This window comes from Poeciliopsis prolifica, unplaced genomic scaffold (genome assembly GCF_027474105.1).
Source record: "Poeciliopsis prolifica strain line A6 unplaced genomic scaffold, Auburn_PproV2 SCAFFOLD015, whole genome shotgun sequence".
Classification (NCBI taxonomy): domain Eukaryota; kingdom Metazoa; phylum Chordata; class Actinopteri; order Cyprinodontiformes; family Poeciliidae; genus Poeciliopsis; species Poeciliopsis prolifica.
The window spans coordinates 7,227,335-7,245,641 of NW_026562390.1; the positions used below are offsets into that span (position 1 = coordinate 7,227,335).

At 39.3% G+C, this 18,307-nt stretch overlaps 2 protein-coding genes across 2 annotated transcripts; one reads left to right on the forward strand and one right to left on the reverse strand.

Moving 5' to 3' along the window:
* The first annotated feature begins 1,383 nt into the window (after nt 1-1,383).
* LOC129366596 (AP-4 complex accessory subunit RUSC2) lies at nt 1,384-12,252 on the forward strand. Its single transcript, XM_055040547.1, has 10 exons — nt 1,384-1,598; nt 4,466-5,727; nt 6,269-6,467; nt 6,575-7,453; nt 8,744-8,820; nt 8,969-9,143; nt 9,225-9,330; nt 9,424-9,470; nt 9,923-10,574; nt 11,053-12,252. The coding sequence occupies exons 2-10, from the start codon at nt 4,492-4,494 to the stop codon at nt 11,162-11,164; spliced, it is 3,483 nt and encodes a 1,160-aa protein (XP_054896522.1). The 5' UTR covers nt 1,384-1,598; nt 4,466-4,491; the 3' UTR covers nt 11,165-12,252.
* Nucleotides 12,247-18,307, reverse strand: fam166b (family with sequence similarity 166 member B). The gene is made up of 6 exons (XM_055040548.1): nt 18,158-18,307; nt 17,212-17,378; nt 15,097-15,251; nt 14,266-14,392; nt 12,544-12,735; nt 12,247-12,417 (listed from the first exon to the last, which is right to left on the reverse strand). The coding sequence occupies exons 1-6, from the start codon at nt 18,217-18,219 to the stop codon at nt 12,332-12,334; spliced, it is 789 nt and encodes a 262-aa protein (XP_054896523.1). The 5' UTR covers nt 18,220-18,307; the 3' UTR covers nt 12,247-12,331.

Genomic DNA, 18,307 nt, shown 5'->3' on the forward strand with positions numbered 1-18,307 from the left:
ACATTTTTTTCCAATGTTACAACAAATTAAAATACTCCCCACAGTTCTTGTCAGTTTTTAAATAAAAAGAACAAGCAAATTGTTCTTTGATACAAATCTACCTCTATGAATTTCATAATACATGTTTCCAGATTGTGTTAGATAGCTCCTTTCTACCATGTGTGAACTTTAGAATAGAATAAAACAAAAATATCAGAAAACTATATCTAAAAAAACAAGACTAAGAATATCATATTTTTGAGGATTATAACTTAAAAATACTGTGCAGCTGTCAAACAGTGCAACAAAAAAATCATAATGTGCATGTAAATATAATGTGCATTAAAAATTCAACATTCTAATTGTAATTTGTGAAACATGAAAACTATGCAGAAAAACAAATGTAGAATACAAGCGGAAATGTTTATGAGTAAAATTATGTAAACACTTATTGAGGGTTTGTGTGGCATTATGGAGAAGTAGGCTGTGTTTTCTGAAACTACTTTCATTGCTGAGACATGTGTAAAGACACTTTTTCTGCTGGTTGAGTTTATTGGCCTCTATCTCATGCCTTTACCAGTAGAGGGTGACATAGATCAATAAAAAAAATGAGTGGTGGAACATACTGGACTGTCAACTGAAGCAGTGGTCCCCAACAAGGGTCGTCAGAGTCCACAGCCCTGGAGGTCTTACATGTTTCTCCACTCAGTTTCCCATTTAGAACTGTCTGTCTGCCTGCCTGCCTGTCTGTCTGTCTGTCTGTCTGCCTGTCTGTCTGTCTGTCTGCCTGCCTGCCTGCCTGTCTGTCTGTCTGCCTGCCTGTCTGTCTGTCTGCCTGCCTGCCTGCCTGTCTGTCTGTCTGCCTGCCTGTCTGTCTGTCTGTCTGCCTGCCTGTCTGTCTGTCTGTCTGTCTGTCTGTCTGTCTGCCTGCCTGTCTGTCTGTCTGTCTGTCTGTCTGTCTGTCTGTCTGCCTGCCTGCCTGCCTGCCTGCCTGCCTGTCTGTCTGTCTGTCTGTCTGTCTGCCTGCCTGCCTGTCTGTCTGTCTGTCTGTCTGTCTGTCTGTCTGTCTGTCTGTCTGCCTGCCTTTCTGTCTGCCCGTCCTTCATCCCCCATTTATTGATTTTTGAAAAGGATTTCTATTGGCAGGTTTTTCTGCTTCACATAGTTAAGATAATAAGCAGTAAATGCAATAACATTTCAAGCTGACGGTTAAATGACGCTTGTTTTTGAACAAGGTGGCTACTGTATTGTATCGTATTGTATTGTATTTATATAAAGAACGTGTTGCCATTTATCCTACCTTGTGTCCTGGATGCTTTTAGTAGCAGTCTTTCTTCTCTCTTCTAATTGGCTGAAGACCCAGTGACGTAACACCTCCGGCAGTCCGAGCGGTGCTGATGATGATCGGCGTGTGTCCGCATCTACATGCCGGACCGGGTTCATGTGGGTCTCCAACACAGTTAGCATGGATAGATTTTAAAAGTGGATGCTCTTTCTTCATTATTAAGAAACCATACAGTTTTGTGTAAACCTGGAAGAAACACAAGCTTGTAAAATGTTTTCATGAGGAATCTGCTATTGGAAGACGCACATCTACTGTGACTGACGGCTCTTTTCAAGTAGGTTTTTTTTTTTTTTTGTTAATGCATCGGTGCATAAGTGCTGCGATCCGCTTCTTTTTGTCAAAAATCCTTTTATTTTCCAATGCGAGTAAATTGCTGTGCATCCGAGCTGCTTCGGAAATGGTGCTGCTGCCATGGATGCTTTGGTTATGCATGTGTGCACAGACGCTCTTTTATCTATCATGTTGCCCTACTTATAATTTCCTGATGAAAAACACACACAACTTATTTCAAGAGTCAGCTTTTCGAATCAGGGCAGAATAACGGAGGAATATATCTTTTATGATCAATGCCTCAAGACATGTTTGCAGAGTATCATATTTTATTAAAACTCAAGAAGAAAAATACTAAGAGGAAGCTCATCCTTAGTGCATTTAAAGGAATTATGTGACTTACCACTGATAGCTACTCAGCAAATGTATGTGAACAACAGCTCATCAAGTGGAAGTTACTATTTCAAAAGACTCGCTTTGGCATTTTGCCATTTTGAGACATTATTCTGTACATTAAGACAGTTCTAAGAAATTACATTAACCGTGGTGTTAGAGAAGCAACACCTCACTCCTGCATTTTCTCACCGCAGGAGTGAGAAAATGTAATTGGTGCACAGAATTTTCCGATTTTAAAAATACAGGATATTTCCAAGTGAAGAGCAAAAGGAAGCTGCTAACCTCCCAGACTGTTCTATTTCAGAAAACAAGCTAAATGTGCTGCTTTCTTCTAATGTTGTTTTATTGAAAGTGCAATTAGAAAAAGGTTAAATAAAGCTGTGTAATGAAAATAATTAAGGTTGAGATGTCAAACCTGGCTAAAATGTCCTTGCAAGATGGGACATTTTAGAGTGAGCTGGGCATTAAAAACCCAAGCAAACCTTTATAACTCCAAACTTCCAGCATCATACTGTGGAAATGATTTTCTTCATTTCCACAGGAAAACTATTCATACCTTTGAAAAATCCTGGTAGAAAATATTTTAGATGCTGCAAAAGACGTCAGACTGGGGAAAAAGCTCACCTTTCAAGTCTAACATTATGATTTGTGATTATAATATGACAAAATATCCAAGGAACATTTTTGCAAAGTATTGCAGACGTTACTTTCCACTACATGTCAGACAAATGTCTCTCCAGACAAATAATTGTTCATAGTCCACTCTTATCCTCTTCAACATGACACAGTAAATGCAAACCATTTTGATTTGTGATTATATTGTCTCATTAGAGGTTAGAATCAGAGATAACAAGCCACATTATAATCACAGCAGGCTTCAGCCTGTGCTGCCATTTTCTGTGACTTCGATCTTTTGTAAATGGCTGGCATGAAGCGACAGGCATTCAGAGTCCAGTTAATCACAACAATCTCTGTGCAACCCCATGAAGGCGGGACTAATCCACTTGGATCTTGAAATTCTGCAGTCCTCCTCAGTAGCTGGCCTACTTCTTTCTAATTGAATCAAACTCTATTGCAAATTGGCAAGGATAGGATAAATCCATCCATTTTCATATAACAAATATGTATGAGCAAATGTAAATGATCTTAAAATGAAGCAGAGGTCGGTAGTAACCAGTTACATTTAGTTGAGTAAAAGAAAAAGTATTTTTAATACTGCATCGTACTTTTTACTTCATTATATTATTGACCTATTGCTACTCTTACTTGAGTAAACATTTTGACACTCTATTGACCAGAAGTAACTTCACCGAATCACGAACAAATATGTTTTAACCAAAAATGCAACAGAAATGCACCTTCAGTATGTTAAAGTGAGGCTTCTTGTTTCTACACAAGCTTCATTATTCTGACATTATTTTATGTTTACTGAGAAGCATTTGGAATACACTTTATCTACTGTAAGTATAAATTTCAAAAGTTATAAATTGCTTGTAAGTCTCCTTTGCTTAAAATATGTTAATTTGTAATTATGTTATTTGTGTTTTTTAGTTTTTAAAAATACTAGAATTTACACATAACTTAAGATTTTTTTTGTCTTATGACATTTTTAACTTAATATTTAGTCTTTAGATACAACCTTGTAAACATAAATCTATTTTTCTCAAGCTTTTGATGATCAGCATCACATTCCTGCTGAATCCCTATGGAAGCCGCAATGCATTTTAGATAATTTAAGTCCATTTTTCTTTAATTAACAGTGACAGTGTGTAATTTGTTGTGTATTTTGTACACTTGATTATATAGTTAATCAACTCAAGAACCTGGTAAGAACAGTGCTTTTTGTTATATCCTGCAAAAATTCGTAAACAGCCGAGCAGATGTGAAGGTGCATTTACTTTTCAGCAGTGTCGGCGGAGCATCTCTGCATTGCAGCTGCCCTAGTTACAGAGCAGCTGACTAACTCTGTATGACTGTGGTTGGCCCAAGCAGAGAGGAAAAAAAGGAGGGGTTTGTTAGTGGTCGACTGAATTATGGAGCGCAACACTCGGCTGAGACCCAGAGGCACAGATCACAGAGGGAGTTTGAGGTCTGATGGTGCAGACTGTGATAGCAGCATCCTGTAGTTCTGCTTATTGTTCATCTCTCGCCTTGTTTATTCAGCTTGCTTTGAACAATGCTTTCTTGTTTTTTTTTTTTTATCCAGCTGTCAACGCACCTGAATAAATCTCAGATCTGGTAAAAGATCTGAGGTTTGGGAAGAAAAACAACTGCAAAATTATTTTCCTTCTGATCTCCTACATGTGGTGAACCACAAATGAAAATTTAAAAGGCTGATCCAAAGCTTTTGTTTTTGTTCAAGTAGAGATGCAAACATTCTGTACAAGCTATTCAAAGATAACATGTTTGGCTTAAAAGTGTGCATAACCTCAGCATTTTTTCAAATTGAATCCCTTATGTGATTTACTTCTGCAGGATAGTTTTAGGAACATGGGGACACCATGATCGGAGCATCCACTCTCCCGGGTCACACCTTACTAGCATGCCACTTCCCAGTGGTGCAGCTTCCCACCTGGCAGCTTCCGGTCCAGGCCCTGTGCAGCTCCGCCAAGAAGCCCAGCCGGCTTTGCTCGTCCGGACTGACCCGGGCGGTGTCCCTCCCAGAGCAGGACACACTCACTCGAGAACACTGCTTTACGGGTGGACGGAGGCCCTTTTCCAGCAGCTACGGCAGTCTCCGTGAGGATCGGGTGGAGGAAGAGGGGACCAGCGACAGCAGTGGCAGGTACGATTCCAACTCATCGCCAGAAGAGACGGGCTCCATCAACAAGGAGGAAAGCTGCGGAGCTGCAACCACCCAGCGCTCACACAACTCGTTCCTTCCCAACCCAGATCTAGATGAGGACGAGGAAGACGAAGACAGTGATGGAGACAATCTCCACAGATATCGCGAAGATTCATCTTTCGTGTTGCATGGAAACTCCAACTGGTCGCTGAACAACGGTGGTAATGACGCATTGCTTCATGAGGACCTGGGCAGTGAATGGATGAATGAAGGATTAATGCTGGGAATGGGAAGGAACCAACACTGGCTGTCTAACCAGATGGACTCGCTGCAGTCAGGATGCCAGGGCTGTGCTGTGAACAGATCTGGCATCACTCTTCTGTCTTGTTTGGAGCAGGACTCAGACAGACTGCAAGAGAATATTTACAGGGAGCACAAATGTTCTCCAGAGCTGCTGCCCAACATTCACACAGAAGATGTGAGTGACTCCTCCTGTAACAGCTCAGACGGTGTCCTGGTTAACTTCTGTACCATCTACAACAAAAGCAACAATCCTGCCACACCTCAGGATCTCAGCAGCCCTGCTGTTGACCCCTGTCGGTCGTCTGAGGGGTCGGTGTTCCTCAGTCTCCAACCTGTTCCTCAACAGGCTCAGAGAGAAGAAGCTGAGTCGACACCGTCCGGCCTAGATTCAAACTGCAACCTTTACTCCCAAGAGCCGACGGCTCCTGGTCTTTCTGCGCTGGAGGTTACATGCATACGAAGTCAGGACATGCTGGCCATGGGAACAAACCAGAAGTATTACAAGCTGGTGACCTGTGACCTCTCATCCCAGTCGCCAAGCCCCGCCTGGTCTAGCCTCACCAGCTGTCTCGAAGGGCCTGACAGAAGCAGCGCCGTTCTGGCCCCTCTTGACTCTAAAAAGGAAAGACCAACCAATGAAAACATGGAGGTTGGTGTGTAAAAATATATTTAGATTCAAAATTACAAAGTGAAACACAGATCAACATAAAAGCACACTTTATTCATGTCAGACTCACTACGTTAGCTTAGCAAATACTCAATAAATATAAATTTCCAGAAGATCATATCAAAGCAAACTGTTAAACTGCAAGTAAAGAAAATCAAATTAAGAACATTTTTTTGCACTAATAAAATAACACATTAGATGCAGTTATGCTTTTAGAAATCTGCAGTCGCTGGGTAATTCATCTGTGACAACCTTGAGCTGAAAACAGGTAACGCAAAAATGGTAACCTTGACAGTGAACACTTGCTACAAAAATATTTTTTAAGAAAAATAATTATTACAGGCAAACTGATGTAAAAACAGGATTCTCTGTGAAAACATGTCGAGAACATGTCAATAAAGACAATTAACACACTGTAAGTATGAAGTAAAATAAATAAATAAATAAATAATTACAGCAGGTAAATTGCTAAGTTAAGACAAAAACTTGCTTAGTAAAAAAAATATATATTCTTTTTTTTAAGGCAAGCGACTACCAGGTTGCCACCACCTCCACTGCCCCCTGCAGGAAGCAACATTTGCAGGGCACCCAGAGCTTCTCCCACATGCCTTGCGGCAGCCAGCGTAGCCCACATAGTAGTAAATGCCAAGAAACAGGAGCTGAATCCACCCAGCCATCTGTGATTCAAGAGCGGAATTACAATGATGTAGACACTGACATGGGTAAGGAGAGAAAGCTTGTCATATTTCTTCTTTCTGTGGGAGAAACAATAAAAAAAAGTTCTAAAAAAAATCTAATTTTGCTGATGATAATGTCTAATTTTTCTCAGGTGTGTGGTGCTGCAAAAAGGAAATGGGACGCTACAGCAAGCTACGAAGGCCGACTTCTTTGCCCATCCAGCCATTCGTTCTGCTCCCCGCTGAAAAGCCACAGTATCAGCCTCAAAACCTCGGAGGCCTGCTTGAGCAGTACTTAAACCGAAAGAGCAGCAAGCCTGCTAGCTCCCCGAATGGACTCAAGTGCAAGGAGAAAAGAAGCGGGTGTTTGTCCGAACTCCAGCCATCTCCAGTGGAGAGCCTTTGCCCAGTATTGTTGGAGGCTGCATCCAGCTCGGATACCTGCTCCACCTGCACTCCGAGTCCAAAATGTTTCAGCCGCAGACACATGTGGAGTCCAAGGTCCCAAAGAACATCACAAGAGGCTAATCTACAACTGATGGTCGAGTCTCAGGAAAGCTCACGCTTAAACTCTGGCACAACGAACAATCAACCCAACATTGTTAGGATTCCCACCTGTCAGGACCTGATCACCCTGCAGCCAGAACCAAACCAAGTTACTTCTGGATCCAAAAATACTAACGAGGATCCAAAAAAAACTGCTTTCCACTCAAAACCCTCCCACATAACACCTGGAAAACCTGACTTGAACCTGAGAGTATCCTTGTTGTCTCCCCAAACCTCACAATCACAGCTGACGCTCCAGCAGCATCAGCCCCTCATTGCTGCAGCTCGCCTCTCCTCTTTAAGCACTTTCCTCTCCTCAGACCTGCATCCCAAGCAAAACGATGAGCCAGAGAGGCTCAGCCCAAAGCCAGCTAAGAGTCAGCACAGCCAGTCTCTGATCCTGAACGACAGGCCGCCTGCAGAGTTCTGCCTCTCGCCGGATACATCGTATGAGTCCATGTCTATCAGTCATCTGCAGAGAAAAGGTGAGGGTCACAACAGAGGCACAAACAAGCATCAATAATATGTTTTGATTAGAGGCTATTGCTAAATTTCAATCAGGAAGATATAAAAACGAACAATTATTGGTGTAACAAAATGTGTCCAATGTTGGTATCATCTTGCCAGGGATAAACTGCTAAAAAAAGCATAAAACCTCAACGTGCTGCAGCAGTGCCTTCAATACCCTGAAGGGGCTTCCTCTCAAATATGACCTATTTTTAACCATCCCTGCTCAGGATTGGTTGAGCTCTCTGGTCCCCAGCCTGAATGTGTGTGTGAAAGAAAAAAAAACAGAGAGAGACTGCAGACTCCAAGATGAGACAAAATCTGATGGAGCAGTGATAAATATTTAAATCATACCTAATCATTTTTTTCCCCAGTGCCACCAAAAGGGCTACTTAATGCAAAGTTAATCAGATACATTGGATTCTTTCACAGCATTTATTCATAGTCAGAGGCATCTGCAGCAGCAGCAGCAAAAAGTAAGCGTGGTTGCGGCGCTGCAGGCAGCTTCAACACACATAAAGAATTTACCGTGACATTTGCATGGGCTACTCTGCATTAGATGAAAGAGGAGCAGCAGAGCAAAGCACAGAAAAGAGGAATGCTACTGAAAACTGACTATCCTGTGTTCAGATAGAGTTCACATTTAAAATGATTAAGAACATTATTGAACCCTAAAGGCAGTTTGTCAGGTTTAAATACAGGATTCCTATGCAGACTAGATAAGTCAGGAATTGGTTAAGTACTTTCTAGTTCTCAATAAATATGGAAAAGAGCAAAGGAGTGAAAAAAGAAATATTGATGTTTTCAAACCTCAATCACTGTCACTGATTGAAAGTGACAGTGATTCACTGTTTAAGTGTTTCATCCATTTATGTGTTGCTCCATCATCAATCTGTTTCTCTACCAATCATCCACTTACTGTTTTTGAAAGTTCAATATTTAAAGAATGACCTCAAACTAAATTTATAAAGAAATGAAGGTAGAAGAAAAGAAAACAAGCACTACAATCTTTTGTCTTTCTTCTAAAATTAAGTTGTATTTGCCTAAATAGGGATAACACTCAAATGTTTCTTATATGTTTTAATCAATAATTGGAAAATATTTAAAATATTTGTGTCAGAACCTTGTTGGGTTTATCTCAGAAACCAGTAGTGGCTTTTAGAAACAAAGGGAAAAATACTTGAAGAAGTTTGAATAAATTTTTTTTTTACCAGAAATAGGAAACTGTAACGAAGTCTAGATTTGTGTTTCTTCTACATTGTGTCCAGGTTTGCTGAGAGCTGTGAGCAGTGCAGTGGATCTGATCATGGCTCATTTTGGAAGTAGCAGAGACCCAGAAGAAAAGGTGAGTCAGCAGAACTAAGCACTAAGAACGACATGTCCCAAGAGAAAGCATGACACCGATAATTCAGCACAAGAGTCAAATAACTTGTGTCAGCAGCAGGACACACATTACAGCAGCCTGTGTCCCTTTTTTTTGTCTGGTGGTACAGATGCGTCTGGGTAACAGCTCTTACAGTCCCACCATAGCTGGCCTTGTCCTAGAACATTTGTGTCCTGCAATCCAGAACATTTTAGAGGATGGACTGAGGGACCACAAGCTGGATTTCATAATTGGGCAGCGCCGCAATCACTTCTGGAGTGTGGTGGAAATCTCCACAAGAATGGGTATTTGCAGTTTCGCTTCCCAGTGCTTCGATTGTAGATGCTTACGGGATAAATTGACAGATGTTGTTATCTCTGCTGTAGGTTCGTCCACCAAGGTCCTCCACAGCCTCGTTTCCAAAATAAAGCGGTGCTCCGAGTTCACCAGCCACTGTATGAGACTGAGAGCCTTCCTCATGGGCCTTCTCAAGTAAGAGCTGGAGTCACTTATGCTCTTTCTGGTGAACCATATGGAAAGTTGGACTACAGCCTGTACTTTCTGTGGTTATTTCTTGTCTTCCAGCTTGAGAGCTTTGGAATTCTGGCTTAGTCACCTGCAGAGTCAAAAAGGTGAGCCAATGAACTGGGACAGCACCATAATGTAACACTCACTGCTTACCAGTCTACAGAATCAATTCTATTTTCACTATGGGGCAGACCAGTAAGCAGGCGTCAGTCATTTGGTTAGAGATGTTGTCCTGAGGCTGGCATGGAGAATCACATATGACACTAAGTTTAGAATCTCTATAGCAAGACATACATGCAACAAAAAAAGATAATAAAGGAATGATTGAAATACTTTTGCAAGACACTTTGAGATTAAGCATGAATCAATCTTGAGTTTTACAAAAAAAACTGAACATAATTGTAAGATATTGCATTTAAACAAACTCTATTTATGATGAATGTGTGGAATCTGGTTGACAATCCTTGTAATTTGGGGGTTTAGAAGTAAACTCTGAATCTTCCTTGAAACTTCTTTCAGCGCCATTGGAATGTCTGTGGGTTTTTTTTTCTTTCAGGTGTCATTACTGCGTACTACCACACCTGGGGGTTCCTGTTTACGTCACTGAGTCGCTGTCAGTCTCTGTTCCAGGAGCTGCTTCTTCTCCTTCAGCCGCTCTCAGTGCTGCCCTTTGACCTAAATCTTTTCCTGGAGCCACGACTGTTAAGTCAAAGACAGCTGTGTTCGGAGGAGCGCGATGCTCTCCCACCTCAGCCATGCTCTGCTCTGCTTGTGACCAGTTGGCCGAAGCTAAAAGCCGACAGAAAGTCAGAATACGGCAGGCGAAACAGTCAATCACACTGGAGAGAGCAGGAGTTTCTACGGTCTCAGAGTTCAAGTTGCTGCAAGCAGGATTATGGGGCCATGCAAAGCAACAGGAATCCACTTCTGGCTTCTTTGTCAAGCAAGCCAGATTTAGTGCAAAGTGTAGCAAAAGCTGTGAACGCCAGCCTAGATTATAGAAGTACTTTGTTTCAAACCAGTGTGGACGGTAGGCAGAATGAGAGAGAACTGGAAAAAGACCGCAGTGGCCAAAACGCAACAGCTTCCGTCCAGGAAGACAGTCCCTGTCAGAGCGGCCTGCGGTGGGCCAAGCTGTTTGGAGCAGCTGGTGTTTCTAGCAGAGCTGAGAAAAGGTCCCACCCTCACACTGCAGCACAAAAACGAAGGTAATGAGAAGTAATGAACGAAAAACCACATTTTAAACAAGGCTGGGCAATAAATCCATTTTATTAATCAAATTTTCTATTTTTGAGAATTTCATTTTTGGAAAATGTGATTTTTCTAACCGAAGCTGCAACAGGTTTCTATAGTTCAGGGAGACGACAGCCCAATCAAAGTTTACCTTCTTGTTTGATGAGTGTGTTTTACAGCTTCTGTTTATTCGGACATTGAATTCAAGTCAAATGCAAGCCGGGTTTTGAGAATATTTTATGTCCTTTGTAATTCATTTTAAGGAAAAGAAAGGGAGGGAAAAAGGTAATTTAATTTGAAGATTGGATTTGGTCTGCAATTTCATTTTTCAGCAATATTGCCCAGCCTTTAATTAATTAATTAATTTTCAACTGTATTTTTTTTTCAGTAGCTTCTGTCATTTTTCCTTCTCTGATTAACTTCCTTCTATGCTTTTCTTTTCCAAATGCACAGGCTACCATCTCAGTGGTTACACTTGGACAGATCTCAGATTGGACTTTTGGCTCAATCCATTAGATCCATAAAGCTGGGACCACCTCAGACTGGCTTGGGCACTGAAAACTAAATCATACGTGTGTGACTATTTACTCTAATGACACAACGTGTTAAGTGCAGAACAACTTCTACAAAGCCCAATTAAACTTTTTATTCTGCAACAAAAAAAAGCACAAGTGTAGGATAATTACCCCAGAAATAGGAGAAGACTAAATGTTGTCCAGCAGGAATACCAATATTTTGTTCCATTAGGGATTTTATGAAAAGATTATTTGTAAGGTAAGGATGTTTTTCTAAATGTTTTCCAGTTTAAAAGTTGGATGTTTCAAAAAATTTTAGTGTAAAATTTATGAAAATTTAATTGTGCAAGTTTTAAAGTTACATGCAATAGAACAATCTGACAGGTTAATTCTATAATACAGAAATAAAATATACATTTTATTCTAAGTTCTCTGAATCACAAAATATGATTAAACACACATCTGAGTGTTTTCTCCTTTCTTCTGCACAGTTTCTGATAATGGTTTGATAAAATAAATAATAATAACAATGTTCTAATGAATAAAGTTCAATGAGGTGCAATCTGGATTATCAGGATTTGGTGCTATCTGTTCTTTATATTTGCTTGTATTTCTTTAAGCCACAACACAAATTAGGTTTTTATTTCTAATGTAGTTAAAACAAACAAACTAAAATATTCATGTCAGTGCCAAAAATATCAAACCCAGCAACTTTTATTCTAACCAGCATCCTTTCCTGTTATATTAGCAGCATGAACTCATCATAGGTGCATGAACTAAAAAACATGCATTAGATGCTCTTCTCCTTCAGTGATCTAAAGCTTAGTTGTACATTTGGTTTTAGAAATTTTCTGTTTATTTTTTTTTCTATTGTTGTTTTACTGCACTACAGTAAGCCCCCTGGTGGCTGATTCATGTATGTGTGCCAGGTATGTTTTATCAGTGTTCATACATTTTATTAAGGGAAGAAAAATAAAGTTTTTTCTTTATAGCATTTGGCAAATGGAGGATTTTAATGTGAAACTTTTTTTCACATAGTCTTCTTTTTCACATCTTCAGTGTTTTTGTTATTTCATGGTTGCTTCCTCTAATGCCTTGTGACAATCAGTCTCTCAATAAAGACCTAAAACACTTTAAACTGTAATCAGTTTTATTTTTCTAGGAGGTTGCTCATGGTACAGAATTGTTGTGCTTTCTGGAGGGGAAGCGGGAGGCTTTCATGGATCGGTGATTTTACTGAAGGTCTTTCCATATGCGATCTCAGAGAGCCGACCGAGCGTACCTCCAACCATGAACTTGTATCCTGTGGGGGTTTTGCAGAAACATACATAATGTCCTAAGCTCACCAATGAGTTTCATTGGCTTCTACATCTAGGTCATAAAATTAACCTTAAGACCTTGATGTAGAAGAAGGTTTTGCAGCACATACCTGGTACATGCCCCGTGAATCCTGGGATCACGCCTTTTTTGGATGAATAGAACGTGGGCAGGTGTGTTCGTTCCCTTTCATCTGCCTTCAAGCGTCTCTGATGTTTCCCATACTCTATTAGTGCCTGATTGGTGGTGATGGAAAATCCTTTGCCATAGAAGTTGTGGGCAAATGGCACATGCCCTGTAAACCCTGTGAAAAGACATCACTCTGTAAGTAAGAGGAGAATGGCTCCTTATCTTTTGTCCAGTGAACCCTATTGAGCAAGTTTGAAGCAATGCCCTAAGCAGTTTGGTTTTTAAGTGGAGGATGACTGTTTAGGTCAAAAGGTTGAAACTTGGATAGAATAGCAAGTTCCCATAGAACCCAAATACACATCAAAATTGAACCCAGGTCACAAATCAGATATTTGGTGTGGCCTTTTAAAAGCCCTACCTAAAATCCTACTGATAATTGTTGAATTTGGCTTAAGAGCCAATTTAAGTCCAGGAAACCAATTAATTTAAATTTACTATTGTATGTCAATTTTGCAAAGAAGACAAGTCAAATATAATGTCAGTACAATGTCAGAAGCTTCCTGCAAAGAGAAAATAAACGGCATGGTCACATATATCCTGTTTTTAAAACTCATTGAAGTTACGTGATGTATGATTATTGCATTATGAAAACAAAACATTAAAAACATATTTAATTGCATACACACAGGCCCCAAAATTATTTGATATTAATGTCTGTGAATGCTGCTTCAAATCTTCATAGCTATATGTAATTTTGAAATGAAAAAAAAATCAACTTAATGTTTTGTAATGTTGTGTTCAACTACTTTAATGTTAAAATATAGATGTGTGCTAATGTGAGTTGCTAATATTGAGAAATTATTATTTGGTTGACAGAGTTTTACCTTTTGTTATAAAATAATTATTCATAAGTGATAATAATAACTGTTGTTGCATTTTTCAAAATACCCTTTTTTATGCCTTTACTAACAGGCTGGTTTTTGGATGTCGAACAGCACCCATTTATCCAAAGGAAATGTCCAGAATATTGTGCAACTTCCTCAGCAGTACATTTTCTAGAGAGAAACCAGGGACAGTACTTATATAAATAGCCTCCTGGTCAAACTCATGTCCTCTATTTAAAACAGACGTGGAAATAAAAAATTGTTCCCAGTCACTCAGACATTTTACCAGTCATTGATTTTTTTTTTCCTTCTTTTGATTATAAAATGTAGAAAATGTATGATTTATTCTTAACTCTATGAAAACCAATTTACTGACGATATGTTTACCATACAGATGAACATATACAGAATAATTTAACATAAAGCATAACATAACTGTTATGTTATGCTTAATAGGGTTGTAGTGCAAGAAGTAATTACTAACGGCAAACTTTAACTATGCAACCCAAACATTCTTGCAATCACATGTTGAACATTTCCAAATTTTGGCAAGAACTCTCCCTGATGGTAATTACTAAAGATGTGTCTAGTCATTTTTAAATTGTATCAATAACTGTTTTCTAACTGTTTCATTTGTTTTTCCTTAAAACAATTATGTGCATAAATGTTTTGTTTTTGTTATTTAAAAAAGAAATTAGCCTAGAATTTAAAGGATTGGCATCAGCCATAAAAAAGAAAGAAAACAATCAAACTCTAAGATTGTGAAGAGCTTCTCTTCCGAATAATTATAAAGTGTCATCAAATTCTTCTGTCTTCTGTACCTGGGATGAAGTACTTCTTGGGGTTATCATCTTTCATTGCGTATGGACTTCCTTGAGGTATGAAAGGCTTTAAGGACTTGTAGACAAACACCTTGTCCAACGCTGCTGTCACCGGAGAGTTGGCTCTCTGGGTGAAAATTAAAGGAAAATTAACAACTTACATGACGTTTCAAATGTACTGATTTCTTTGTGCCAGGTACCACAGCACACCTTCAGGGGTCTGATGGAGTCTATGCTTTGATTGATGTGAGCTGTTTTGGCACCAAATCTAGGCTGCTAGTGCACTATCAGATTGGTAGTCATAATGTTACACCTGATCGGTGTATGCTTTTTAAAAATTTCTGAAAAGGTGGTGGCAAAAATGTAAAAAAGTGAAAAAGATCTATCTTGTGAACCATTAAATCCAAATGTAGTGCTGGGATGACAAACTAAATGGATCAGACCAATAATCCTTTTGAAATGCAATTATCACCAAAGGGATAATTGCATTGACCTGGACAGGTCATCTAGTTCAACATAGATGCAATTCAGTACCAATGCAGATCTGCAAAATGTATGAAAATTATTCAGTTTGCAGGGAGCTGCTATGACTAAAACAGGGACCAGAGAGCAAGTGAGGTAGATCTATGTTGTAATCAGGCAGTTGCTGGAGCTTCAGACAGTCAAGTCCAATGCAATAAAAGACTCATGGATACATAAGACTACATTATGAGTAAGTTTTTTGGGTTGCATTGTGGGTTAAATAAAACACATTTTTTTCCAACATTATTGTGAGACAGGAAGAGAGAGGTGAAGCGAAAGATTTGTGTGTAAGCGAGATAATTCATTTACTTCATGTTGTTGGCTGCCGTAGATGTTGATGGTAGGAAGAGCCTTTGATCGTTGCTGTTTCTTCACCTGCTCTGCCAGATAAACTTCACTCTGTGCTTTCTTACAGGTCAGGTTATAGTTGCAGCCATAGTAGTTCCGACTTCTTGGAATGAAACCTAGAAAACATCAACATTGAGGGTTCAGTTTTCAACTATTTCAACAGAAGTTTTGTTAAAATTAGGAATTTGTGTATATGAACTCTGATACCAGTTCTAAAATATTGTTGAATATTGAGAACATGCAAACTCCATGCAAACATACTGCAGTCTGGGATTAAAACCCACAACCTTCTTGCTGCAAGGCAGTAGTGCTACTCCACCACAGTGCAGCCTTAGAACATGACCTTATTTCAGAAATTTAATTCAAAAAGTGAAAATGACATCCATCATTCCATTTTCTTACACCCTTGTAGGGACAAGGATCAGGAGCTGCTGGTGCCTATCTCCACCTAACATTCCAGGCAAGAGGCGGCGTACATCCTGGACAGGTCGCTAGTCTATTGCAGGGAAACACAGAGACCAACCATACACACACACTCACACCTAGGGAGAATTTAGAAAGACCAATTAAACACTCCATGCAGAAAGTCCCTGCGCCGGGAATTGAACCCAGGACCTTCTTGCTGGAAGAAAGTCCTGGGTTCGAAAGTGCTGCCAACTGTGCCACTGTGCATATTTCTAATATATTTGTGTTAATTTCTATTATTATGGTTTTCTGCAACTGTTAAAATATATTCCTAAAAAAAATTTGAATAGCTTCCAATTAAGCATATTATTTTTGACAAAAAGAGCTTCCTGAATAGTAATGTCAGTCTCCTTTTTCATGAAATACTGCATCGGTGCAAGAGATGATGACCCTGTGGCTTTCTGAGCAGCTAAGGAAGCTCTGGTTGTTTTAACGGTGGCCTTCAGCTCATCTGGATTAGTGGATCTGGTCTTTCTCTAGAACTAAACACGACGGATTCACTGAGGGGTTCCTACAGGGCAAGTTTGGCAGTATTAGTAATTTTTTTACAGGGGGAAAAAAAAACAAAATGAGCATTTAAAGAAAGCTTGTTAGCAAAAGGCAGCATGCAGTGTGAGGAATATTGTTTTGATGCATAACCATGGCAACAAGGTACCAACTTGGAGCAGATAATCAGCGTCTCATGAGCTCAAATGATACCTGAACTATGAATCTCAATCCTATAGGGGTTAAAAAGGATACAGAGCACAGAGAAGGTCAAGCCTTCACCTCCACTGATCATATCCCCAACTCCAACTCAATTAAGTGGGAGCAGCAAAAGCAAATGAGGAATAGTTCTTCCTAACTAAGACATAATTGAAATACACGCAGTGACAGGAATTTTTGAATTAAATTTCTGAAAAACATAGAAATAAATAAATAGCTTGATAAAGAAATTTAAGTGCCAAATATTGCATCCAACAAATAAAAAACAAGAACTTTCCCAGGTTTTTTTTATGACACATAAATTCTTATTTGTAAATAATTTTCAACAGTATTAATTTAACATGATGTTTAATTTTTTCATTTTATTTCAAATATTATTATTAGTTTCCTTTTTGTTTCACTTTATTTATTTATGCTTCTGTATAACAGGAATAAATATAGTATTTTTGAATTCAATGAAATTCAAATGTTATATTTTCTATGTTGTTTTGATTTAAAATCAGAACTTTGGCAACAAAAAAGGACAATATAAAGAATATGAGTCCACTCAGTCGACAGTATCTGAGAAATTGAAAGACTTTTGGATGCTGCAGACATGTTTTCTATTGCTTTATCATAATGATTCACCTCCATTAGCAGGTTTTGTTAACCTCCTGCGTGTGACCTTTTTAATCCCCTCTGCTGTATCACTATTTCACTTCACTTGTCGCCTCTCCTGAATAATTAAACAGTTTAGAGATGTCCACTTTGGTCTCATGTTCCTGTTCACAACTCAAAGACTTATCGCAAGAATAAGAGAAACACGTTCTACTGTTTGTGCAGTTTAACCACCAATATCATTACATTCCGCAGGGCAAATTGGCCAACTTGTTCTCTGAGTTGGTGTGTGTGTGACACATTCAGTACCTGTGAATCCTGGTATTGACTTCCGCCACACGTCATCAGGGATGTTTTCTGGCAGAGGAGCTATGTCACACTCTGGATGCCATGTCCTCTGAGACAAAAGTTCGGCTGTAAGCATTCCATAAGGTTTGCCCATGCTGAACCTGAGTCCAGGGCAGTGCCCTGTGTACCTAATTAATAACACAAACAAACAAACAACTTATGGCATCTTTCTGTCAGGGAATTTATTCTTAGATCCCTTCAAGTGTTTTGAACTAGGTTCTGACAGGTCAGTTGGGGCAATTGTCAAAGCACAACTTTGGACAAACAGGTTATTCAACAAGCAGATGAGGTTCAGATTCCTTTTTGTGTCAGAATTTTGCAGAAGGCCAGCTGTTTTTATCGCCCCAACAATAGGAGAATCCCTCCTAAAATGCACAGAAGAGCATTTAGATTGTTCTGAAGAGTATTTAAATCAAGGCAGAAGACGTGATTTTCATCACTAAAATGTATCAACTGTGAACTCATGCCTTCAGACAAACAAAGTCTTGCACGTACTTTACACCCCCCAAGGAAATTTGGATGGGTAAATCTTTGAACTACCCTGAAATAATCTAAAGCAGAACTCAGTCTGTGGAGACACCTGAAACATTTGTACTTTGACATCTCATCAATGAAGGGAATGAGCAAAAGGTTGTAGGATCAATCCCAACACCAATGAAATAAAGGTCAAAGTACAATAAATACATTTGTTGTAGCCTATTTATTAAATACCGTCCAGTGATTGTTTTTATTTATTTTTTTGCAAATTATTGAGATAAAAAAAATAAATAAATAAAAAAATAAAAAGTTGCAAACTTTCCATTTCAAATTAACTGCCTTCAGTCCTATCGCTGCGCGTTGTTCTGATGGTGGTAACCAAATAATATCCTTGGAGTCTAGTTTTATTTGTAAGGGGACATTTACTCACCCAGGGATGTAGCAGGGACCAGGTGTCAGCAAAGACTTGACTTCACGGACATATTCAGACATGTTGGAGCAGCAGGTGTTTGGATCCCAGCCTTTCTGCGCTGTTTACTAGTTGCTACAGAGGAATTTAAACCCAAACACACGGATGGAC